Raw genomic sequence first — 25,712 nt, forward strand, 5'->3', positions numbered from 1 at the left:
CATTGAAGGCGTCCTGTCTCACTGGGTCATGATTTCTCTAGAGGTGATTTTTAAGGACAACCTTACCGAGGCTGAAATAAACAGTCTGCATCAGCATGAGCGTTGCCTGCGCATGGTGTGTGTGGGACATGTCCCCCCGTCCCTTTTTTTATCTGTGCTCTCCAGTGTCCCCCATACATGCTACATGCGCTACAACTGTTTCCCACTTCTAGCTGCAGAAACCAAGAAAGCAGCTAAGCAGCCAAAAGTAACATCAACTCTCAATAAACAGCAATGGGAAGTTAGAGAAACTATAACTGTAACAATTAAACAATGTAGAAACAGTGAGTTTACATCTGCAGTTTAGGCTCCAAGTCCCCACAATAGAAAACTTGAAAAAAAATTAAATGGAAGTATTTCCAATTTTTTAAATTGTCAGGACCAAATGTGTATTTTATCAGGGTTTCTTGTGCATAATTTAATTGAGAAACTTGAGTTTCCTGGTAGGATCTGAATCTCTGATGCAAATGGAGCTTGACTATATTTGTTGATTTCATGAAAGTACAAATTGAAGATGGGGAAAAAGAACAACCATAAAAACAACACTAAGTAAACGTAGTCAAGTCCCATTTGAAAATAGGAACCTTATAGTGAGAGTCAAATCTCACATTGATGTTCATTCTCTGGTACGTAGGAGAAGCAGAAAAACTCATGTAAAAGAATCTTTCTCTAGAAAACATCCACAGCTGTGTCAACACCACAGAAACTTTGTGTTTGGATCTTATTGTTACTGACAATTTTAATCAGGAGGATTAAAACTGGCAGGAGTGAAACCAAAAAATGCAGATTCAGACAATCAAATGTTATATTAAAGTAGGAAAAACTCTTTATATGCCCCCTTACATTCACCAAGCATAATCAATAACAATGTTTGAAAAAGTCAACACAACTAGAAGAAAAATATTCAAACAAGCAAAAAAAAAAAAACAAAATACCTTTTATCAAGTTTAAGGAAATGTGAAAGAGAAGGAAAGCAGATGATCTCAACTTAGTTTTGGAGTCTTGTTTCTCCATTTTGCTTTCTTCTGCAAAAACTCTAAAGCCTGTTCGTTTCTATGTCGTTTGGTTTATTATCTAAACCAGAGATTGTCACATCAAATCCCCAAAGGCTGGGATTCCACACACCACAATCAGATGGACTGGATTTGAGGATCCCTAACTTTCACCTTAACTAATAGTGTCATTTCTCTCTCCTTAGGCAAATAAAGTTATCCAGTGACTGGACGTAAATAAAATAACGGTATACTGAAATAAGAAAAAACAAAAAAAAATGTATTTTAAAGGTAAATACACAGGTTACCACAGTGCTGTAAAAAGTCTACTTAGAATGTATAAAAAAAAACATTTTATGCCATCAGATGCAGCTAAAACACTATAGACTATTCTTTGTTTCATCATAATAAGAGCCAGTACTGCTTCAATTATTGTCACTTAATGTTATTTCCAACATCACCTTATTTAAAACATAGTTGAATGACAAATCAAAACAGTCTTCATCCATGATATGCTCTAATCTCAGCTCATTCATCTTCCTGGGTCATCTCTCGAAGACACTCTCTAAGATTCCGCTTCCTGTCTTCCGGCGCGGCCTCGATGGTCTGATCCAGTAACTGCTCCACCTCCCCCAGTCCTTCTACCTTCGGGACGCCGTGTGAATACAGGAAGCCCTTGAGCAGGTTGTCGTGGCAGTGCAGGGAGAACAGGCCACACAAGTAACGCAGGAACATGTCGTAATGTCCCGGCTTGGAGCTCAGGGTCCGGGTGACAGCGCACTGCACAAGGCCTGCAGCTGATTTGCCATTGATTTTATATGACAAGACTCTGGGCAGGAAGCTACTCTCCAGAACGTTCTTAGAGTCGAGGTGGAACGCTAAGAAGACGTACAGAGCAGCCATGAACTCCTAGGAGAGGAAACAGCGAATGTTAAAGGATTGGTTAGGAGTACTGTAAATAGCTACAGTTTTTACAAATGTAGCAGGCAGGTTTAATGTCACACTGCTTTCCATTTCTCTTAAGCAGCTCCGCCACCTAGTGGGGGAAAGTAGAAACTACAATGTGATTAGGGTTAAAAGCAACTTCTGGGGTATTTGGTGCAATAAAATGAGACAAACATTTTATTGCACCAAATAAAATGTTTATTGTGGCAGGGAAGAAAAACTTTTATTTGACATTGCTGCTCATCACTCTGCCTCCACCGAAAAGGATAAACAACCTTAGACTTTCCAAGTGATCGATAATGATTGAAAATATTGTGAATTTAAGTTATAAAACAGCTATTTTTCTAAAATAAGTCCAGCTCTTACAGTGACTAAGCCAGAGACGATCACAGAGCTGCCACATATCTGTGGAGATACAGCCGGGCTCGAGCTGAAGACGACCGCACGCATCGGGCTCAAATGTCTCTTGGATCTTGCTCTGAGTGAATGTTAATTTGACATCAGCTGATTTTCCTCACATAGTTTAAAAATAGCTCATAAAAGTCCAAATTAGACCATCAAAATAACATTCCTCTTGACACCTGTGTCTCAAACAGCATGAATTTATTTGTATAGAACCTGGTTGTTTTAGTCTAAGGTTATCTAAAAAATGATTTAGGACCAACTTTCTCATATTTTAAAGCCTAGATTAATTCTTACAAATCTCCAATAAAATTCTCACAGAACGGCTTCAGTTTTGAAAAATGCTTCAATTTCACATTTTTTATCAAGAGTGAACTGCAGACTCATTAGCAAGGAGTTAAATTCTCCCTAAATCATTAGTTGGGTGTAATATACAGACACGACATAGTGGTTTACCTGAATGGTGTAGTGAGAGAAGCAGAAAGTCCTTTTCCCAGTGATGAATGTAGGAACGAGCTCAGTACAAAGGCCCGAGAACACAACCACCTCGTTCAACTCCAGAGACACATCCTTCACATCCTCCTCGGTGAACACGTTGGTGTTCTTCTCCAGCATCTTGAAGGACATCTTCCCTAACATTCTCAGCAAGTTAACCTCGACGTCGGTCCATTTCTACATGAAAACAAGCCAGAAACAAATCATTTCAAATGCTCACACTGAAATTAAGAGATGGAGAGACAACATTTATGCAGGGAAAAGCAGCACACACCTCATTATCCCTCTTTCTGAAGTAGAACTTCAGCATGCGATTCGTCTGAATGATAATAAAGTGGATGAGAAACGGCGTCACTCTGGGCTTGTTGCTTCCGTAGTTCGCCTGCTTAAAGCAGCTCTTGATTATTTTTGCCACCATCCAGGTGAAAAATGGCTGGCGAGCAAGAATCTGAAGTATCGGCACGCGCTTGTAGTGTCTCACAATATTCGCTGCTAACTGAGGGTTATCAAAGCGTTTGGTCAGGTACTCGTCTTTCATCTCATCACTGGAAAACACAGAGAAGAGGGTAAAGAAAAAGCAAACCGATAGAAAGAGAGACTTTTAACAAATAAAAGAAATCACCTACCTGAAACCCTGCAGCTCAGCAATAACATCTACAAACTTAGCGGGTATCTCGGTGATCGCTGCTCGTCTTCCCAGGATCCAGAGTCGAGCATTCGGAAGCAAATTTCTTCGTATGAGGTTAACAATTAGATTATTTATGTGTGTTTTGGTGTTCTTGTCAGTAATCTCTGGAGCTTTCTGAATATAAGAACAGAACATAAAACCTTTTAGAAAAAAAAAAAACATTTGTTTTTCCAACAAGACATTTTTTTATTTCTGAGATTGTTTTTATTTTCCTAGATTTATTTTTATTTATTTACTTCTTTATTATTTTCAACAGATCCATGTCAGTTAAACAGAACATCAGCAAAACGTTAATTTATTTAGATGACTTTTGAAGATTCTCCCAAATGTGTTCATAGTGGATACCTTAAAGTCCAGAGGCGCCTCGTAGCAATCATAACAGTCCATTATGATGACATATTTGGCGTTCTCTTCCTCCAGTATATTCAGACCCTTTATAGGAGAGTGGTGATACTCCAATAAATCTTGCATTGAAATGCCTTCTTCCTCATACTCTTTCTGCAGGAAATGCCGCAGGGTCTGGAACGAAAGCTTCAAGATGTACTGAATATCCTGAGCAGAAATTAAAAGGAATGAAAAAGTTTAATTTCCAAAATATAAAAATATGCAAGCAAACAAACAAAATTGTGTTTCAAAGATATCTACAGAAAAATAAACTACATCTGTAGTGTGGAAAATTAATATCAAATTTCAATGACAATAATGACACATTACATTAATGACAATGTTACCAAATGGTGCACACTGCTGTAGTAACGAATGAAGAAAAACAGGCAGAAATGGAAAAAGAAATCAAAATAAGAGGAAAGTTGATGAGATATTCAAATAAAAGCTGTCTGTTTTAAGGATTCAAGAAATTCATTTTCATTTCAAACATGTTAAAAACATGAGGTGGAATGAAATTAGTTACTCTGGTCCCACTGCAAACCTAAAATAGCTAATTAATATGAGTTTAAAAGATAACTGGATCAGTTGTGAAAAAATTAAAGAAGGGCAATGATGGCTCTTTTCTCTCAATTCTTCCATAAAACTCAGATTCATTGAGACCACTTATAATTGCCCTAACAACAGATTCACCCATGCTCCCCACAAGTTACCTTGAACCTCTTGACTTCGTCCATATCACGGGATGGATTGACTTCAACCATCCCGCGTCCTGCACATACTACTGATTACCAAAAGAAAGCTTGTGTCAGTTCTCACCCTGTTGGCCTTTTCCTCACACCAGTCTAGACAGAACTTTGCCACAGAGACAGACATCCCGACTCCTGGGATCCCCGTGGTCACGACCGTCTTCACGGGTGAGCCATCTTCTTTCTGCAGTCGGAACAGATCGTTCAAGGCAACGAACGAGTCCTCACTGGGGACTTGGAGAGGTTTCGGGGTTTGTGCCAAGATCTCATGAGACGGGTCAACTCCTCCAAAGCCACGGATGGAAATCTGAGGCTCCACATACACGGCATTCAGAAACTGCTGCTTTCCGGGTTGAGGCACACCCTCGTGTATGATTTGACTTTTACGAAATATATACTCTTTCAGGTAAAAACGAAACATAGCTGTTGGAGGAGAAAAGGAAAAAATTAATGGAGTCCTGAATAAAGAGTTAATTAAGCCAATTTCAAACATATGTTTCATTTAATAAAGTACTAGATGTTTCACTATGAATGGGTTAAATCTGGTTTTTAAAGAGCTGCTTGCAATACAATTTGTGTACTGTGGTCTTTCTTCAAAATGCCCCGGCTTTGTCTCACCTTTCGCGCACTTTGTTTTCAGGTCATTAATCTCCTCTGTCTTCTCCAATTTTTCAAGTGTGCTTATTGTCTTTGACAGGGCTTTATCCTGGCCTGGACATGAAAAGCAAAATCAGACAAGTTAGCAGCTGATGGAAAAGTAACAGGAAGCACACGCTGCACAATGATCCATCCAAATACTATGTGAACACTACCTCTAATGACACAACAACAGAATCACAGAAATCTGCTTTATTCCCAGTTTTGAGCTCCACCAGACTGACACATCCTGGCAGTTTTCTTACCAAACTGTTCAATGATCTTATCCACAAAATCGAGAACATCTCCATCCAGGACTTCCTGCAAGACGGGAAGCGGCTCCCATTTTTTAAACCATATCTTAAACTTGAACAGCTCATCTTTGTTGAGCCGGGACAGAACTTCCTGGATACTCTTCAGACACAGAGAAATGGACAAATGTTAACTTTTTAGTTACAAGGAGTACAAATAATTTAACTCTCAAATGGAAAAATTTGTTAACCCCTCGTACAAAGATTAACTGATAAAAAGATGCAAGGAAGGCGTAAATCATCAGCTGGTAAATTAATTTAAAATGCAACCTTATCTTAGACAGATAAGGCTAAGATAAGGCTAAGATATCTTAGCCTTATCTAAGATATGTTATCTTAGATAAGATATCTTATCTAAGATAATGTTAATTGTTTGATAGCAAAAACAACAATAGAAAAGGTGTGTACGAACTTTGAATACATGAGGCAAATCCAATTCTGGGTCTAGTTTTCCTGGCTGGCTGTTCTCATCCTCCTGAGGTAAACCTTCCATTTCTAGAGGCTCGGGTGGTTCAGGAGAACAAGTTGTCAGAAGTTCGTCGTCATCATCCAATTCTGCATCTTCGAGCTCATCTAGTTCTTCAGAGCTGAGAGAGAAAATTAACTTATTTAAAACTTTTTTGGTATGTGTAAAATAGAAATACATTTATTCTGATTAATACACTTGAAAGTCAAATTATAGATAACTCCACATGATAGTAGTGTGTCTGTGTTTTCTTTACCCTGCATCAATCACCATCCCTTCTGGTGGCCTGGTCAGCTCAGTGGCTTCAGTGTAGAGTGTCTCTGTATACCGAGAGCGGCCCATCTGAGACCTGCAAAATATTTATCTGATTAACACAAAACTCTTATAAGGACCAAAAAAAAAACCTGAGGTTTCTTAAACATTAAAAAAGCAAACCCTTTGTTATTCAAAAGTTTTAAATCAATTTACTGGTACATTTTGCTTGAAAGTATCAAGGCTGAATCTAGTAATCCAGTCAGTAGTTTGTCTGACTTTCTGGAGGTCATTTGCTGCTTTTATAGATAAAATCTATGCTTTTTGAGGAAAACAATACTGATCAATATCATAGGATCGATAAATTTACACAGCCCTGAAAAGACAAGCACATTTGTTTTCTCATTGTCTGAAGTTAAATAAGACCTGACTTCTCTTGTTCTCAGTCAGTTAGAATGACAGAAATTATTCATGTCCGCTAAATGCAAGAATTTTTTTTTCTTGAAGCTTTCTTTGAATTCTGGCATTTACATGCATTTCGTCAGTAACAGAGACAAAGATGAAGGGATTTCAGTGAGCCCATTTAATAGGAGGAAAGCTTCTTAATGTCAAACTCAACAATAAACTTTGGACTGACAACAGATCCAAGAGAGAGCACAAACCACAAAAAAAGAAATCACCACTGAGTTCTCATATCCTGAAGAAATGAATGTCTACACAACTCTGCTGGATCAGAGGATTTATATGTAATTGCTTAAATGTTTCACCTTTGCTAAAATGTTAATTTTATGCATGTGTTTTAGAAAAAGTATGATAGAAATGTATTAACTTTACACACCGATCAGTGTGACTACTTGCTAATAATGTGTATCTCTTTAACATAGAGCCTAGAAGGAGTAAAAATATTCAAGCATAAAGATTTGAGTGAGTTTTGTAAGAGGCAAATTGTGATGATGAGTTGCCAGTTAGAGCACATCCGAAAGCTCTGAAGGGATGCTCTCAGCCTCCAGGGGTTATCCTACACAATCAATGACAGGTCTAGCAGTAAAACAAATCAGAGGGCTTTACGTAGCCAACGCTCACTGATGTAAATGGGAAAAATCAAGGCTGCAATGTGTGATCTGACACAACAGGTAATCTACTGCACCTCACACTGCTGTTAGAAAGGGGTCAGATAAAGATCAGTGAATAGCTTAAAACAAGTCTCAGCTCCCAGTTTGAGTTCAGGGATTTGCTGTAAACATATTTCTCCAAGACTCCACAACACTTCTTTGAGGGTCTAGTGGAGCTAATTTGGGGGCCAAAGCAAAGAAGCCATGTAGTCATAGTCAGAATGTCATGATACATCTGATCGGTGTATATTATTAACTTTAAAAGTAAAAGCCATCAAAAGAAATAAGAACGGTGTGTACTAGTTTCTGTAAATATGGCAAATATTTTTTTCCATGTAGTGATACAATCAGAGGGTATAATATAACTTCACACCATAGTAATGCGATATGAGGTGAAACCAGCCCAAACACATAGCAAAGCAAAGGTCAGTACAGATCGAATCTGATTCTAAAGCACCAAAATGCATAGAAGACACAGGGAAGTTGGGACAATGTGTAATTGTGTGAAAAATTACCCAACAACTGGAGGAGCAGGAGGATTAGGTGCTGCAAAACACACCACTTCAGCGATTCCTGCCCCTTCGTCCTCTTCCTCATTGCTCCTCTTCTCCATCTCATCACATTCGCTCTTCATCGAACCATAACTGGATGGGGGCCTCTCATAGGTCTCATTGTCCGATTCCACATCACTTCCTGCAGCTTGGTTGCTGTGGAAATCAAAAGAAAAGATTTAGTTGACTTAATTTATGGCTGTCAGAGGAAGGAGCCATGGAAAAAAAGCACACCACACATTTCAGTTTTTAGTATGTGAACATGTAATATCTGTGCTACAATACTGTAACTAATGCGCTAACATTTATGCAACCATAATAACAACTATAAAATTATTCCAAATCATCAAGTATTTGTAGCCAAATCCGCTAAAATGGTTTTTTTTTGTTAGCATAAGCTAAAACTGTGTCACAGTGGTGCTTACAAGTAGAACTACGTTACATGCAAGAAATGTTTCATACCAAAAAATTAAAAACAAACATCGACATTTGCTTTATACAAAAAACACAACCTACTTTTCTGGGTCCATGGTTCTTGGCGGTGATATTTGCCAGGTGAGATTAAGACACGCGGAAATGAAACTGAAAACACCTGGTTTACGTGACTTTATAGCCTGGAAACCTCTCTGCTGTATTTACATCAACACCCAGCAGTGCTAAGGCGACGAGGTGTAAAACAAATGTACTTCCACTAGCTAATGATACAAGCAAAACAGGGTAAAACTTAAAAGGTTCTGAATAGAGCCGTGTCTAACTTTCAGTTCCTGATCATTTTTCATCTAAACAACTTCCGGCTCTTTATTTTCAGAGTAAGAGCTTCAGTTTTTACGATCATTTCAACCTGGTGCAGTTTTGTTAATTTTCTTGTCTTATTATTGTATGCTGTTACATTATCCTCCTCCTGGCGGAATTATGCTGTAATCTTTAAGTTTACCGTCAATTTTTTCTTTTAAAAGGAATAAATAACGCTTTTGACAGGCCCCGTCAGAATCCTAACTTGAATCTGTAGATGAAGACATTCCTCTTGTCTGTAATTATTTAATTCCTAGCTTATATTAAAGTACATAGTTGCTTGGTTTTTTTAAAAAAAAAAACTCAGTCAGATCCACCACGTTGATTTTCAGGGCACATTATTAACACGCTATTAACATTTAGCTTATTCTGAAGGTTTAGGCTCCATACCGGAAGTGCACTGACAGTTTATGATCCAAGAATGTCCTAACTGGCCTGTAGGAATGTGCCGTATTGCTTCACCAGTAATGCTCGCCTCTGAACAGTGCAGACGAAGTAAACATGATTTAATCCAATGCAGTTTTGTCAGTTGTTAAGCTGCTGGTAAACAGTAAAACTAACTGCCGTCCTGTGACGTAGGTGGAAGATCTTCCCATAAAGTAAAATCTGCAGTTTATGGTGAATGAATGACAGAAGTGATTGACATTAATTTGTCTTAGTAGTCATCAGCACCTTCACAGAAAACAGCTTCCATAACGTTATGGAACAATTGTAAATATTAGAGATGAAATCATTTATTTTAAGAAGTATTCATGTGAGCAATGCATTTGTTTTTGATTGTGTCATTTCAACAAGTCTTTCCAGATGAATTTGTAGAGTACAGTACAATATGTTTGATTTTCCATTTCAAACATACTCACTGACATGAAAGAGATTCCGACCTGAACCCCAAATCTACACCTGGTGAAATAAGGACACTGCAACTTTTACTTCATTTTATTATATTTTATTTTACAGGCATTTTAATGGTCTTTTAAATCAGATCAGAAAAGGTAACTTTTTAAAAAAAAATCCTAACGGACAAAATTGAAATATTTTAGCGAAAAGCAAGAGCAAAACAAAAATGAAGAAAAAATAGTAGGTGATAATGAATGTCACTCTTGAAGCCTTTAAACCTTCATCCTTCTCATAACCTGTGGAGAAAGGAGAAGAAAAAAAGTTTTAGTTTGTTTTTACAAAAGAAGAAAATTTCCATGAATACATTACGTTACTACAATTCAAACACCTATGCAACAGAGTTCCTGCAAGTTTCAGCCAGACTTCAACTTTTTCGATAGTAATGATTTAAAAGAAAAATCTACCTAAATACTGAAAATATATTTAACTTTGTTAAGCATAAGGTAAACTAATGTTTGTTAAATTGAATTGGTGTTTTGCAGAATGTGACCCAAGTATTTCAACATCTTGATCACCAAACTTTAACTACTGTCTTGGACGGTAATTGGCAAATTTCAGCCAATTCCCAAAAACCCCTTTATTCAAATACTTGTTAAATATATTCCCAAAACGACAAAAAAAAGATATAGGATAACAAAAATGTCATTACATAAGTAATCTAACCATACTCCAAGTAAGGTTCAAGAACAGATATACTTTGGAGTTTTGCAGAAAAGTAAAAGTGTAAAAGTATGAATTAATTTCAATGGGGTTCATTTCTTCAATACATCATGAAGTTTTGTAAAATAAATAAAATCTTGAACAAGAAATACAATTCAGAATACAACACTTAAGAAAAAAGAAAAAAAACAGCTCAACTTTTTAAAGAAACAATAACATTTTTATATTTCATTTCAGATATATAAACATTTCAAAGGCTGTATATTAAGATTAAGATCTTGCAGAAACCCTGTGTTAGCAAAATAACAGTAAGAGAAGTGTGGACCCCTGTTAGATAGCATCCCATTTAAGCCAAGTGTGAGAGCCACCCATGAGAAAAACTAAATATATATTTGAACCTTCTTGGGTCTCAGAAAACTTTCTCTTCCTTTACAGAGACTTTCTTCTGAAAAAAAGTTTTAAATTTGCAATTACTGAAAATTGGTGACAAAACTTGCTCTATGGTACTTTCTTTCAGTAGTAGTTAATGTAATTCATCAACTCAGTGAACAGAATACAACATGCATTAATTACAAAGAATAAAGCAGATTGTTTTGCTTTGTTGAAAAGTAAAACCGTTTGAAAACAGCAGAGAAAGCTTGTTTGAGAGGAATGCAGCTCTTAAACCAGTTAGACAAGACATCAATCCTGAGGTAAAGTTCTTGCTGTACTTGTTGCAACAGTAGATATGATTTTCTCATTAAAGTAAGATGAATCTACCTTATAAATGTTAGTATGTGATTGTCTCAAAATTATTCAGCCTGTTAAACAGAATTATTCTCCACAGCAAACATTTTCAAATCAGCTGCGTCTTCATCCACGCCTCGTGTAATAAATCAGAGGGCTATATATATTTTTGCTCAAACACGTAAAATGATACAAAAACAAAACACAATCAAGGCCCAATACATTACAGAAGATAAAGTTGTAAGCACAGTTAACAAGTTTCTAGCAGAAACAGTGATTACGCCACCTGATGGAAGAAAGATGCTAGAGCAGATTCTTGATGTGGCAGGAATAAAACACACTTTGTAGTAAAGCTCCAACATATTATATATTAATATATTTTAAATGTCTTCCAATTCAGGTGTTAAGTAATTTAAAAAAAAATAATAAATTTTGATATTTGAGAGGCCAAACTTGCTTTATCATGGCATTATTTAAAAATGATCTCAAAATTGTTTATTGCAATAATTTCTGGGACAATTTATCGCCCAGCAGAATTTATATATTTTTTTAAACTTAAAGAATTAACTCAAATTTCCACATGTGGACAACGTGTGCAATATTAATGTTTGATTAGTTGGTTTATTTACTTATTTATGACACTGTTTCATTGGTCAGATTTAACATTTTACAACTGCAACAGTAGCTGTCTGAGCAGATGGTGGTTTTATGTCTTGAGTTTGTGCATGTTTACCTTGCGAGCACTAGCAGTGAGTCCAGGAGACTTTGCAGACCTGTTAGTGGCTTGAGATCCTCTCTGTGCCTGAGCTGCAGCCTGTGGGGCCTTAAAGCTGCCGGTTTTCGCAGATCGTCCCACTGAGGCTTTAGAATTTACTGAAGGGGAGTTTTCCAGATCCCTTCGAGCATTTTTGTGGGACGGCGACTTTCTCAGACCTTTTCCAGGAGATTTTCGAGTGGAATTGCGCAGTTTGTTCAGCCCTTTCTTTAGGTAGTTGTTGCTCTTTGGCGTGTTGTCAATCGTGAACATCATAGACTGCCGACGATCAGCCTGAAATGAATTTAAAGATAACAGTCACCATACTCTATAAAAATAGGACACATGACGGTTCCACTCACGTTTCTACTTACAGGACTAAGTATGGGCTGAAGATTAGCGCTGGATGGCCCACTGCTCACATTTTTGTTCTTGGGAGTGAGTGGACGAGGGAAGCAGCTAGCTCTTGTCTTTTTCTTCAGATTAAAAGTAAAGAAATCAATTTTTGGTTTTAGTAACAAAACAATATTTTTTATAGTTCACTTAATCTTTGCAATTTTAAATACACTCAAAATTGGCAAGAATAGAGACAGTGTCTTATAGGATAACACCAATAGGTTAAAGACAATGTTAATAGATAAATCTGTATTTCGGTCACTAACCCAGAGATCTAAATGCAACAATTTTCACTTCTGCAGGGTTCCTTGTAATTTATAACATAACACAAGGATTTGGATCTAATTAAAAAAATAAATAAATAAATCAAGCAAAGATCAATGGCATCCAGTTTGATGCATTAATTGGATCAACCTGGTTATTCCAACATTTCCTGTTTAATTCAAAACAACCATCCATCAAAGAAAAACTGCATCACATTTTTCCAAGATTTATTCTTTAAAATAAATCTTGAAAGATTTGTTTTATAATCCATCAAGATAAACAGTGAAGATCTGACATTCCAGGTCAGAGTTCAAAATAAAGTTGAAATTAAACAAGAAAATCCTGTTCGCTGCACCCATACATGTACCCAATAGCATTTAATCTTATTTTCATGTAAAACAAGCAGATTTGAGGTCTACAGAACCCCACTAATTGGATTTAAGTGTGTTGGGTCAGGGAAACATATTAAACTTGCAGAATACTAGCCCTGACTTTAAACAATACTACTCTTGATCATTAATTGAGAAGACATTACTGCGCATTCTGCTGCACACCCACCTCAGGTGAAATCTGGTGAACAGATAAGGTGGATGATGACTGCTTGGAATTCTTTGGGCTTCTCAGCTGAGAGGAGAGAGCTGGTCTTGATGGCATCTGGCCTGGAATCAAGGACAGATGATGGGACCGAGTACCAACCCCAACCCCCGTGTGGCCCGCCATGAGGGAGTGACGATGGGAGAGCAGGGAGTCCTGCAGTTGGCCAGGCCTCATGGATGCCCGTCGGATTGTGTCTGATGGGTCCCCAGTGCGAAGCTCTTCGTCCGTGAAAATTAAGGCACTGCCCTGGCCAGTCTACAGGAACACAACAAGAGGAATCTCATAAAAAATCTACTTGCTTCAAAAGCGCATTTTACTTCTCATACTATTTCAGAATCTACTGCAGGAAGGTCGTTTGATTTTCCACACCTCTGACTCCACAGGGTAGCTACTTTTCAGATGTGGGAGGCAGGCCTTGTTCCTGGCCTGCAGCTCTGCGATCCTCAGCCAGTCCTCAGGCCCACCTTCAGGTTCGTTCTCTGCTCCCCCACAGAATGTACTGGTACCTGGAAGAAAGGCGACATCGGACAACTGCTTAGGTGCTGCAGCATGTTCAAGAAAGTTGGAAGATAACATTTTATCAAATTTTGTTTCAAACTGAGGACCTTCACCATGTAGATCTGATAGATATGAACTTACTATGAGAATGGATGGTGCTCCGTCTGTAGCCTGGAAGGCCAATGAGCTGATCACTGGCAGCTTTCGTCTTGTCAGCTGGTGTATTAAACAAAGACATGGGTTGTGCAGCATGAGCACCGGTGAGGTTTGGTTGGGAGCGAGCTGAATGCAGGCTGTAAAAGGTCTCATCTTCACTGCAACCTGGAGTTTTCTAGAGATGGAAAACAAGCAAGAGACTCAAAACTAGAGCAGAATCTCAGAGTGGACATAATATTTAAGAGCAAAGACTTTTCCTCTACCTTGGACATAGTGATATTTATGACCTGTGTGGTTCTGCGCCTCTTTACAGATGAAGTTGGATTTTTTCGGGTCGAGTCCTGCTCCATATCAGAATCATCACTTTGTTTGTCATTCCTAGGAATGAAACATGCATTCATTTCTCCTCCCATTTATTCAGGCATGGAGATTAACACCAGTTAAATCATGCAAGTCCTCCAAATTTCTTCAAATGAAAACATGGATGTTACAAAAACTGTCTTGTGTGTTCAGGCAAAGAGAAGCGGCAGTGAATGGTTTCTCCCTGAAAAGCTCAAATAACTGGTGCAAACCTTCTGACTCTGCTGTTGCTTTTAATGTAAATAAAGTGATAAAGAATAAGCTAATATACTTTCAAATAAGTTGTAAACTAAATTATATTTTCTGAAAATTTCTCATGCAGAAAACAGTTTAGGGCCAATTAATGAAAGCACTGTAGTGTTCATTACAGCTTGAACCTACCTTCTTGTTCGTTTGGTGTTAATGGGTGTGAAATACAGAGTTTCCAGCGACTCTGCCTGAAGGCCCCGACGTTTGGCTGCCAAACGTTCTGAACTTCGAACTAGCGGAGTGCTTGATTCACCAGGTCCAGACAGTTTCCTGTAAAAAAAAAAAAGAAAAACAGAAGTGAAAATCATGGAATCTGATCCCTTGATATTCTCGTAGGATGAGTCACACAGTCTAAAGTACAGGATACTAAAATACAACAGGAAGACCTATTGCATTATTTTTCTAATTGGTTGTATATTTCTAACCAATTTTTGCCACTTTCTTTTCAGAAAACCCTAAAAAAGAAAAAAGGAATATTTTTATTGAAAACATTTCTATAATCTGATTTCTAGTTGTTTTTTTTCCCCATATTTTCTATAATGTCCTGACAGCTTGAGAATAACATGTTGCTGTAATTCTTGATTAGTAGATTGCCCCAACTTTGATCCCCTTTATTTTAAAGTCTAACCTTGGTCTTACTAAATAAGATATGAAACATCCATACCAAAAGTGATTATTCAAAGCAAAATTTGCAAACTTTATTTTTGTTTAATAAAGTAGTTCCAATACTCATTAGGCATTTTATATCTAGTGTAAGTACAGTTCAACTTAAATTTAAAGCCATCTGTAGAGACTAAATGTGTGGTGAAATAGATTTTCTAGATTCTTTAATTAGTGTTTATTCAATAAGTCAAAGTGTTATTAGGCAAACCAAAGAATAAATGCCATATCAATAAATCAGAATGAATACAACTGCATTTATTCAGTAATATAAAAAACAATGTGGAAAACCAAAACATTTTTTCAAATTTTGTGTTATTACCCAATCATTTCCATTTACTGGAAGACAGTGAAACTACATTTCATAGTATCAGACATTTTAGGACGGCAATGGACCCAACATCTATAACATTTACACTCTGTTTAAGGTTTACAATAATTGTCTCATAATTTAGAGGTTACCTTGTAGTGTTAAGAGAGTCCTCTAGTGAGCTTTGGTCCAGACTGTCCGAGCTCACGGACCTCTTCGCTTGTGCTGTAGTGCTAAAACCCAAGTGCGTCCTCCTGGGAACCTCTAGGTAAGCAGACTCTGTCGGACCACCTCCGTCCCCATGAATCTTATTCTGTGTTCTCAGGACTTGGTCAGCATAAGCCAGCTACAGATGAAAAGTTGATGCTGTCACAAGTGCATAAGGTGCGATTGTTTTGTATCTCAACTTAATGTGTAATACCAACCTGTGCCTCTAAACTGGCGACATGACCCTGGAGTTTTTTCTCATTGGTTTGGGCTTTCTCCAAGTCAAGATGGAGTATCTGATTTTCCTGGAGAATTGCTTTGAGTTTGTTGTCTTTATCCTCTAGAGCCTGTTTAAGCTCAATGTTTCCCTCTTCGCTTTTCTGGAGGAGCTGCTTCTTGCTGTTGTAATGGCTTACAGCTTTCTCCATCTGTGGGATTGAGATGACCAAACAGACACTTTGTATGACACAAACAGCAAAACAAAACAACTGAGACATCCAACTTGAAATTTTTAAGGAGTAAGATTGAACCAACCTGAGCCTTGTAGTGTTCAACAGCCTCAGTTTTTGCTGCAAGTTGTTGCTTCAGCTCTCCATTGATGAGCTCAAGTTCTTCTGCTGTTTCTCGCCGCTTCAAAAGTTGCTCTTTTGCCATTTTCAGAATTTCAAGTTCTTTTTGCAAATCAGCCTCCACTTTACAAGAGGCAACATTCTTCCTCTCCATGGCCTGATTGACTTGAGCAAGCCTGTCTTTCTCAATGACTGCATCTTCAACCCGTTTCTCCAGAGCTCTTTGGTCTGTCTCTAATTGAATTATCTTGGACATGAGTGCTTCTTTTTCTTGTAAAAGAACCTCCTTTTCCTTCAGCGTGGTTAACTGTAAGGCCTGAGCAGCGTCTTTTGTTTGAAGACTTTCAGACACGGCCTCTTTTTGGCAGTCAAGCTCGGCTTTTACCAAAAGAAGCTGCTGCTGGAGATTGTTCACCAGCTCTGCAGATTCCTGCTGAGTTTCAAATAATTTCTGCTCTTTGGCACAAAGTCTTTGAGAAATTGTTTCCAACTCTTCTTTGAGCTCCTGTATCTGATCTTGAAGAACATCTTTCTGCTTGGAGTTCTCCAGCTTTAGCTCAGCCACAATTTTCTCACTAGCCTCAGCCTCTTCTTTTGCTTTTTGCAACAAATTAACTTGAAGCACAACCTCCTGACTCAAGGTGTTCAGATTTTGATCTTTGTCAGCAATGAGCATCCTTGCTTCGGACACCTCTGCCTGCAGATCCTGGAGTTTCCTTTCAGCTTCCAGGAGGTTGTTTTCTTTCTCAGCCTGGGAGCCTTTTAATTTTTCAATCTCCTCTTCGTGTGAGTGAAGTTGTTCCAGCTGTTTATTTAACTGTTGGACACTCTCACGCAAGCTCTCAAGTTCTTGACTTTGTTCTGCGTTTTCTTTTTGTTGCTTAGCCAAAAGATCTTCACGGGACTGGATTTCTTCTTCCATCTTTCTCATCGAGGCGCTGAGAGTTTCCACCCGTTTGTTTAAACTTTCGATCTCTTGATTTAGCGAATTCGACTGCTTTGCGTTTTCAGCCTTCAGCAGCTCCATCTGTTCTTCCTTGGATTGACTCTCACTTCTCAGTTTCCTCAGTTCTTCCTCAGACGCAGAAAGTTGTTGCTGAAGAACCTCCTTCTGAGCCTGCAGGTCTTCTTCACTGATTTTCATTGTTGTGGCCATAGCATCCAGTTGTGTTTGCAAACTTTTAATTTCCTGCTGAAGCATATCTGACTGTGTGGCACCTTCTTCTTTAAGGTTGACAAGTTGCTCTTGTTTAGATTGGATCTCCTCCCTCAGCCTTGATGCTTCTTCTTCTGAAGCAGCCCTCAAGTTTTGAAGTGAATCGTTCTGCTGGGAAATTTCAGTGTCTTTCTGAGCTAAGAGGTTTTCTTTAGCCAAGACTTGGTCTGTTGCAGACTGGAGAGATTCATTCAAACATTCTATCTGATTCTTTAGAGTTTGCATCTCGCTGTTCAAGGCCTCCGATTCCTTCCAGTGATCAGCCTTCACTGTTTGGACTTCATCCTCTTTAGATTTAATATCCTGCTTCAGTTGATTCACTTCCTGCTCAAGAACTGTTCTGTGTTTTCTCAATTCTTCAATCTGCAAAGAACTTTCCTGTCCTCGTTTGGCCAAGAGATCTTCCTTGGCTTTAATTTTGTTTTCAGCAATCTCCAGAGAACTAGAGAGGTTTTTCATCTGCTCATTTAAAGCTTCAATCTCCTGCTGCAGTGACGCCGATTTTGTAGACGTCTCGGTCTTTAGCTGAACCATCTGCTCCTCTTTAGCATCAACCTCGACTTTCAGCTTCTTTAGCTCATTTTGAGATTCTTTCATCTCCATTTGAAGGGTTTCTATTTGCAGAGTGCTTTGTTGTTGCTGTTCAGCAAACTCATTTTCCTTCGACTGCACGTTCTCTTCAGCTGCCCTCAATGAGGAACTAAGATGTTCAACCTGAGACTTCAAATCATTTATCTCCTGATGTAAAACATCTGTCTGCTCAGCATTATGACTTTTTAAGAGTCTCATCTCTTCTTCTTTGGCCTGTATCACTTCCTTAAGTCTTTGCTTCTCCTCTTCTGAAGTGGCCATAATGTTCTGATGTAAATCCTTCAGCTGAGAAATTTCTATTTCATTCTGAACCAACAGCTTCTCTTTAGCCAGCAGTTGGTCTGTTGTAGACTTGAGGGATTCATTCAAATATTGGACTTGATGTTTCAGAGTTTGGATCTCATTGTTTAAGACACCCGACTCTTTGCAGTGATCATCTTTTAGCACTTTGACTTCATCCTCTTTGATTTGAATGTCTTGCTTCAATTGACTCACCTCATGCTCAAGAACTGTTCTGTGTTTTCCTAATTCTTCGATCTGCACAGCACTTTCCTGTTTTTGCTTTGCAAAGAGATCTTCCCTAGCTTTAACTTCATTTTCAGCAGTCTCCAGAGAACTAGAGATCCTTTTTATATGTTCATTTAGAGAGTCAATCTCCTGCTGCAGGGACTTTGATTTATTTGACGTTTCGGTCTTCAGCTGAACCATCTGCTCCTCCTTAGCATCAATTTCTGCTTTTAGCTTTTTCACCTCATCTTGAGATGCATTCATCTGCATCTTCAGAGTTTCTATTTGCCGATTGCACTGTTCTTGTTGCTCTGAAAACTGATTCTCTTTTGACTGCAAGTTCTCCTCAGCTCCTCTCAATGAAGACATAAGACATTCAACTTGGGACTTTAAATCATTTATCTCATTATGAAATGACTCCTTTTGCTCTGAACTTTGATTTTTTAAGAAACACATCTCCTTCTCTTTATCCTGAATCTCCTCCCTCAGCCTTGATGCTTCTTCTTCTGAAGCAGCCCTCAAGTTTTGAAGTGAATCTTTCTGCTGGGAAATTTCAGTTTCCTTCTGAGCTAGCAGGTTTTCTTTAGCCAAGACTTGGTCTGTTGCAGACTGGAGAGATTCATTCAAACATTCTATCTGATTCTTTAGAGTTTGCATCTCTCTGTGTAGGGCCTCTGATTCCTTGCAGTGATCAGTCTTCAATGTTTGGACTTCATCCTCTTTGGATTTAATACCTTGCATCAGCTGATTCAAATCATTCTCAAGAACAGTTTTGCTTATTCTTAATTCTTCAATCTGCAAAGAACTTTCCTGTTCTTGTTTGACTAAAAGGTCTTCCTTGGCTTTAATTTGGTTTTCAGCAATCTGCAAAGAACTGGAGATGCTTTTCAAATGCTCATTTAGAGCATCAATCTCCTGCTGCAGACACTCTGATTTTGAAGACATCTCTGTCTTTAGCTGAACCATCTGCTCCTCTTTAGCCTCAATTTCTCCTTTTAACTTCTTTATCTCACCTTGAGATACATTCATCTGCATTTGAAGGGTTTCTATTTGCTGAGTGTTCTGCTGTTGCTGTTCTGCAAACTGATTTTCCTTGCACTGCAAGTTCTCTTCAGCTGCTTTCAGTGAGGAATCAAGACATTCAACCTGAGACTTCAAATCATTCATCTCTTGATGTAAACAGTTAGCCTTTTCCAAACTTTCGATTTCCATCAGCCGCATCTGATCTTCCTTAGCTTGGATTGACTTGCTTAGGTTTTTTACCTCCTCTTCAGAAGCAGACAGCTGTTGCTGCAGAAGCTCTGTTTGGAGAGACTTTTCTTCTTGCAGTTTTGTAAGCAAGCCCTGCTGGGTCTGAACTATTTCCTCAGCTTTTCTCAAGGCATCATTAAGACTTTCTATTTGAACTTTTAGACTGTTGATCTCTTGCTGAAGACACTGAGAATGTTGAGTGCTGGCATTCTTTAGAGCGACCATTTCCTCATTTTTTTGCCAAATCTCTCCTTTTAGCCTCTGCACCTCCTCCTGACAGCTTAAAATCTCCTGCTGAAGTATTTTCTTTTCCTCGGCATTCTCTTGCTGGGTTTTATCCAGCAGATCCTGCTTAAAATGGATTTCCTCCTGAGCTCGTTTCAGGGATGAATTAAGGCCTTCCGTACAAACTGTTAAGGTTTGGATCTTATTGTGAAGAATCTCTTCTTCGTGTGATTTTTCCTCTAGTAATTTATCAAGTTTGTCTTGTTTGGACTGAATTTCATCTTTGCTTAATTTACTTTCTTCTGCAAACAAGTTGACTTCTTCTTTGAGGTTGGAAATTTGTTGGTCCCTGTCGGCTAACAGAGTGGTAGCAGCCACCAGCTTCGTCTCCAGATCCTTCATCTTTACGTCAGTCTGATGCAGAAGATCTTCGTGCTCTCTCTTTAGGTCTTTTAGAGTTGTTATTTCCTGTTCACAAGCTGCAATGTGTTGTTGCAGTTTGGTCATCTGCTCAGTTTTCTGGTGCGCAACTTGCTCAAGCTGAAGTTTCAAATCACTGATTTCTTGTTCAAGAACCGTTCTCTGTTCATCCAGATCGTTTCTTAGCTTGTCCACAATTTCATCCTTGGCTTGAACCATTTGTTCAGTTTGTGCCTTTTGTTGTTGAAGTAGCTCTTTATACAGAGTTATTTCTTTCTCACATTCAGCCAACTTGTGAGTTATGGTAAGAATCTGTTCTTCTGCCTTTCTTAGGGAACAAAGTGTGCCCTCAAGTTCGTTCTTCAGACTGATAATTTCAGTCTCCAACATTTCTCTCTGTTAATACAAGAAGAGGAGACACCTAATGAACATTTCTATCATGGGATAAAAGTTTATTTCTATAGCCCAAGGGTAATAAATTGCAAACTATTACCCTCACATGGTCCCTGCACACTTTGCCAGAAAAAAAGCAAACACACTCCCAACTTTTTTCAGACTACAATTTACAGAATTATGCATTTTCTTTCATTATCATCTTAAAATAAAATATCCAAATTTATGGCAAACATTTCTGCAGAGAATACTTTTCAAATATGGTAACTGCAGAAAAGAGACAGAAAGCAAAGAAAGAAGGGCTCAAAAGAGAATGCAAGGAGGAAATGACAGACAACAAAGAAAGGATGTAAAGAATTAAAGTTAAGACAATCGGAGAGGGAATAAAGTTTGGAATACAAATATATTTTCATATTCTTATTTTATTCTTCCACTCTTAATCCAGAATTGGAAGATACTAAAATAAAACTAAACCTTTCCACAGGACCTTGCTTACCTCCATTACAGGACCCATATTTTCCCCAACTTCCTCTTTGTTGGCTTTGTTTAGTTCTTCCTCTAAACAGGAGATTTTTCCTTGGAGGATCTGAACTTGGTCATACAAGAGTTCCTGAAGAATAAGGAACCAAAACTAAAAATAGTAACAGTAAAATAGAAATGGTGCTGCACAGTTTTCTTGTGACATTATTGCCCACCTTTTGTGTGGTTGCTTGGTTGAGTTCTGATTGCAAATGGCTTGTTTTGTTTCTCCACTCCTCCTCAGCAGACGCTTGAGCTTGTGCCAGCTGGCCGTTTTCTGCTTCAAAGACGGCCAACTTGGAACATAAAGCTCTCATCTGACAATGATTCAAACATCTTTTAGAATTAGGCCCACAATAAATACTTAATTTTCTACTTTAAGGGCTAAAAGACAAAATCTATATGTACTATGTGGTTGTGCCTAAGCCTTTTTACAATGAAAGCAATGGCATTACACTGGCATACACACAGAGCATGTTAAGCACTAATAAATTTAACAGAAAGTAGAAAAGTTTACTCATAATTACCTGGAAGGAAAGATCACCATTTTCTCCTGTAAGCTCATCCACTTTCCGCTCCATATAAATAGAAGTACTCTTCAAATCTTTGTTTTCCTTTAGCAGCTCATTAAGGCGCAATTGTAACCTAAGAAAATTAATCACAGGTTTGTTCGTTTTTTTTCCTCTTGACCTTATATAAAAATAATCCATCAAGATAAACTTCTCTCACCTCTTATTTCAGATTGTACTGAATTGCATTAGATAGGTTTAGACAATTATTTAAATCATATTTGCACTTACGAGTTGTTTTTGGCCTCAAGCTCAGTGATTTGTTCGGTGATTGTCTGCTCCTGATTTCTTTGTTCCTTTTTCACCTTATCTAGGCGGTACTGCAACTGGTTGATATGAGATTCTAAAAAAAATAATAATAAATAAAATAGAAAAAAATTATGGAGCAAAAGTAGAGTTAAAAAAAGACGACAACAAGAAAAGAGAAATAAACCTTGCATAACGAGTTATTTGTCCTACCTTTCTGGGTAATTAGTGTAACTGTGCTGGCTAGCTGCTTCTCCAAATCATCTCTGTATTCTCTCTCTTTGATCATCTGTCTTCGCATTTTTCTCATCTGAAACTTGGGTGTATTCATGACCTCAGCCAGAGGGGATTTGCTGCAGAAATAAATGTTAAAGAACAAGATTCTTACATCTAAATATAAATAGGCTTAATTTGAGTTACAATAAACAGAAGGTCCAACTAAAACTCAAGCTGGATTTAACTGAAATTTTCATCAATACCTGACAGAGGAGGAAGCCACCGTTTCCAGATCAACAAAGGTGACCTTCTGTGTACGCAGAAAGACTGGAGACTCACTGTCTGAGACCGAGGAGGTGGTGGACAGATTGGAGGTGGAAGTGGAGTTGGATGACGAATTGTGAAAGATTTGTCGAGATACAGGCAGATCTGAACAGGTTAGCAGTTTCTGTGTCAGTCCAAACCAGTAGCTCACACACATTGGTATTTATGGGTTGAAGGTTTAGACTTACATCTCCTTGTCAAGTATTTGTCCAGTGTTTTGTTCAGATAAACACAACCTTCTTTCTCACTCACATAACAGTCGGTCATGTTGGCAAGCTCACGCTAACAGACAGAAACATACATGTATGGACGTTCAATTCCAATTACATGTCATGATATTAGAAGCACTGTAAAGAACAAAATACTATACTTCTGCTTACCTCTGCATCACAATCCAGTTCACTAAGAGTGTGGCGATCATTCATCATGTCATGATAAAACAGCAACAAAAGCACCTGAGAACAATGTAAAATCTAATCAGAATGGGTTTTAATTCATCATTCCTTTCACCACATTTGATCTCCTTTGTTTTTAACCTTTGAAATTTCCACCGTTAGGTTCTGTCCATCTTTTATGCTGTCCCATGATATAGAGGTGCCTTCAGTTGGGTTAAATTTGCAGTCTCCTGATGGAAAAAAAAGACAGAAAATTACTTCCCAAGTTAAGCTAGTTTCTATAGCAGTTTCCAGTCAGCTGCTTTACAGTCATAGCTTGGCATCTGTAATTTCGTAACACATTAAACACATTTCAGTTATAAGTTCATAGTACCTAAAAGTATAGAAATCCCACTCATTTTATTATTTTTTTAAATTTATTTTGAAGTTGGGTCAGTTCCTTCACACACTTGCAATTTTTTGTTCCAACTAAGTATGCCAGTTGTCCAGCAAAAGTAGGCTGGCTCATACCATTTCTAACTGGGAAATAAGAGCAATTCCCAGTTAGAATTGCTAACATTTGGGTCCACTGGATCCACAGGGGCTGGTTTCAACTGGCAGGACTCTGAAGATCTTGTCTGCATGCCGAGTGTGTGAAATAATGACTTGATTCTTGCAAGTTGGAATAGGTAACATACTAAACATATTATGCATATTTTAAAGTAATAAATAAAGTTCACCTTCCAGGAACTCTGTGATGAAACGAACACGATCCTCAAAAGAATCACTGAAACAGGGGATTTCCCTCTTTTTCCTGTTACAACACAAAAATGCCTAAATCAATTATCAAGAATGTAACACAAAGCTTGAATCCCTTTTATAAGAAGCTGATACTTCATGAGTTCTCTCCAATTTTTACATTTGACTTATAGTTTCCACATGTGTACTATAAACACATATCAGTCCTGCACAAGAAAACATCCAGTATCATCTATGCATCAAAAAAGAACCCAAAAGGAACACTATTAAAAATAAGCAGCTCTAATGTCATTACAATTGAAGTAAAAAGGTAATCAGTTGTTCAAATAAACCAGATTGGCTGTGCCAACACACTTTGTATGACGATAAGTGGATTTAAATTTATGAAAATTTAATATACCTTGAAAATATATTTTACACTGGGAATCAAAATACAATACACTAGATGTTGCAGTGGTTTTTGCATATTATGTTTTGTTCTTGATATTATATTTTAAATTAAGAAATACTATGTTGCTTTTCACCTTATTTTGCTTGATAGAAATTTCTAAATATTTAACTATATTAAGTTACAGAGTTTAATATTTAGACTTAGTATATTTCTGGTTATAAATACTTCCTTGCATATTCAGTTGTTGGAAAAACAGTGATCAATAACACAATATTACATACAGCATAAGCCAGATTTCACAGTGGATGTAGCTATAAAAATATGTAGAAAATAGTTATATTCATGACTCTATGTCAAACACAGATCTTTGTTCAAAGACAGAAAGTATCTTAGTTTTTAAGAACTGTGAAAACATTATCCAAACACTTAAGGTTAATTAAATGAATATTTCAATGTTTATACCAACAAACCCAGAACTTCAACGCTCCAACTTACAGTATATGAATCAGTTTCACCAGGACCGCCCCATCCTGTAAATCATCGATCTGTATCTCGCTCTTCAATGCAGTGATACTATTGACCTGTGCAACAATAATTTGAAATAACATTAGTAAATTTTAAAAAAAAGTATTCTATAATGATATGGACACCCGATATTAGCTTAAACTTACCCAACTGAGAAGAGCTTTAGTCCCCAAGTTTGTCATCTTGGTTGACCCTTTATGTCAAAGGGATTTTAAACTACGAGGAAAAAACATTCACAGTTCACTACTAAGAACCTGAGCAAGCAATATGTGAAAACCTTTCAGTCCATATGAGTTTTTGTGCAGTGATCATATGTAATGACGCTTTTTTTTCCTGCAGTATTTCTTAGTTTTTAAATTGCAACAATGCCAACTCGTTTTTTAAGCTAAGCCATAAATACAGCAACGTTTCTCAATTAACGTTCCCCGACAACTCGGGCAAGATAAAATGTTCCCTTCAAGCAGGTACTCACGCAAATTGCCAAGTCTTCCTTATTAGATAGTATCTTCTTGTGCTACATCAACTTCTAACACAAACAGCAACAGATACGAGTTTCACCAGGTGAAACGCAACAAAAATTCAAACTGCCTTTAGAGATTGAACCAACCAATCGGTGTACTCGTATTGACGCATGCGGAAACGGAGGAAGGCGATTGGATTAAAAGCCGGAAACTGTAGGTACGTAAATACTGTGACGTTACCACGCCTTGTTTTCTTTTTTTTTGAGGGGGTGAGAGGGGTTCGCCATGTTGGAAGTGGCAAACCATCACGGCATGTTTACGTCAAAAAGTATGGGAGGACGTGAACATTCTTGATATAATTTTTTGTGTGGCAGTGGTAGCAGTGGTCGTAGTATCACAACGACCACCATTATTACACCATGCGCTATCATCTAAAAAATGCCACCCATTTTTGAGATAACAGTGTCTCTTAATTCTGCAGGTTATTAAACATTGACATATTTGAACAGGAAATATCTTATCTGCAATAAGTAAATGGTTTAACAGAAAAGAGTAAACGGGAGGAATTCGTACAAAAGTTAATATTTGACACGCCGATTTAATTCTGT

At 37.8% G+C, this 25,712-nt stretch overlaps 2 protein-coding genes across 2 annotated transcripts; both read right to left on the reverse strand.

Annotated features, from left to right (window-relative positions):
• Window positions 1-840: 840 nt before the first annotated feature.
• On the reverse strand, window positions 841-8,801 carry nlrc3l (NLR family, CARD domain containing 3-like). The gene is made up of 12 exons (XM_055029038.1): window positions 8,539-8,801; window positions 7,987-8,178; window positions 6,364-6,456; window positions 6,054-6,228; window positions 5,597-5,744; window positions 5,313-5,405; window positions 4,765-5,117; window positions 3,907-4,113; window positions 3,500-3,675; window positions 3,148-3,418; window positions 2,835-3,050; window positions 841-1,940 (listed from the first exon to the last, which is right to left on the reverse strand). Exons 1-12 carry the CDS (start codon window positions 8,550-8,552, stop codon window positions 1,560-1,562), a joined length of 2,319 nt encoding a protein of 772 aa, XP_054885013.1. The 5' UTR covers window positions 8,553-8,801; the 3' UTR covers window positions 841-1,559.
• A 973-nt stretch (window positions 8,802-9,774) lies between these two features.
• Window positions 9,775-25,240, reverse strand: numa1 (nuclear mitotic apparatus protein 1). Its single transcript, XM_055028145.1, has 24 exons — window positions 25,116-25,240; window positions 24,790-24,859; window positions 24,614-24,699; window positions 23,709-23,782; window positions 23,131-23,219; window positions 22,975-23,049; window positions 22,783-22,876; window positions 22,534-22,699; window positions 22,268-22,407; window positions 22,040-22,151; window positions 21,767-21,884; window positions 21,416-21,556; window positions 21,217-21,330; window positions 16,083-20,723; window positions 15,767-15,976; window positions 15,494-15,687; window positions 14,504-14,641; window positions 14,026-14,140; window positions 13,748-13,937; window positions 13,478-13,614; window positions 13,070-13,363; window positions 12,226-12,327; window positions 11,831-12,145; window positions 9,775-9,947 (listed from the first exon to the last, which is right to left on the reverse strand). Exons 2-24 carry the CDS (start codon window positions 24,823-24,825, stop codon window positions 9,924-9,926), a joined length of 7,605 nt encoding a protein of 2,534 aa, XP_054884120.1. The 5' UTR covers window positions 24,826-24,859; window positions 25,116-25,240; the 3' UTR covers window positions 9,775-9,923.
• Window positions 25,241-25,712: the final 472 nt, after the last annotated feature.

This window comes from Poeciliopsis prolifica, unplaced genomic scaffold, assembly GCF_027474105.1.
Source record: "Poeciliopsis prolifica strain line A6 unplaced genomic scaffold, Auburn_PproV2 SCAFFOLD004, whole genome shotgun sequence".
Classification (NCBI taxonomy): Eukaryota; Metazoa; Chordata; class Actinopteri; order Cyprinodontiformes; family Poeciliidae; genus Poeciliopsis; species Poeciliopsis prolifica.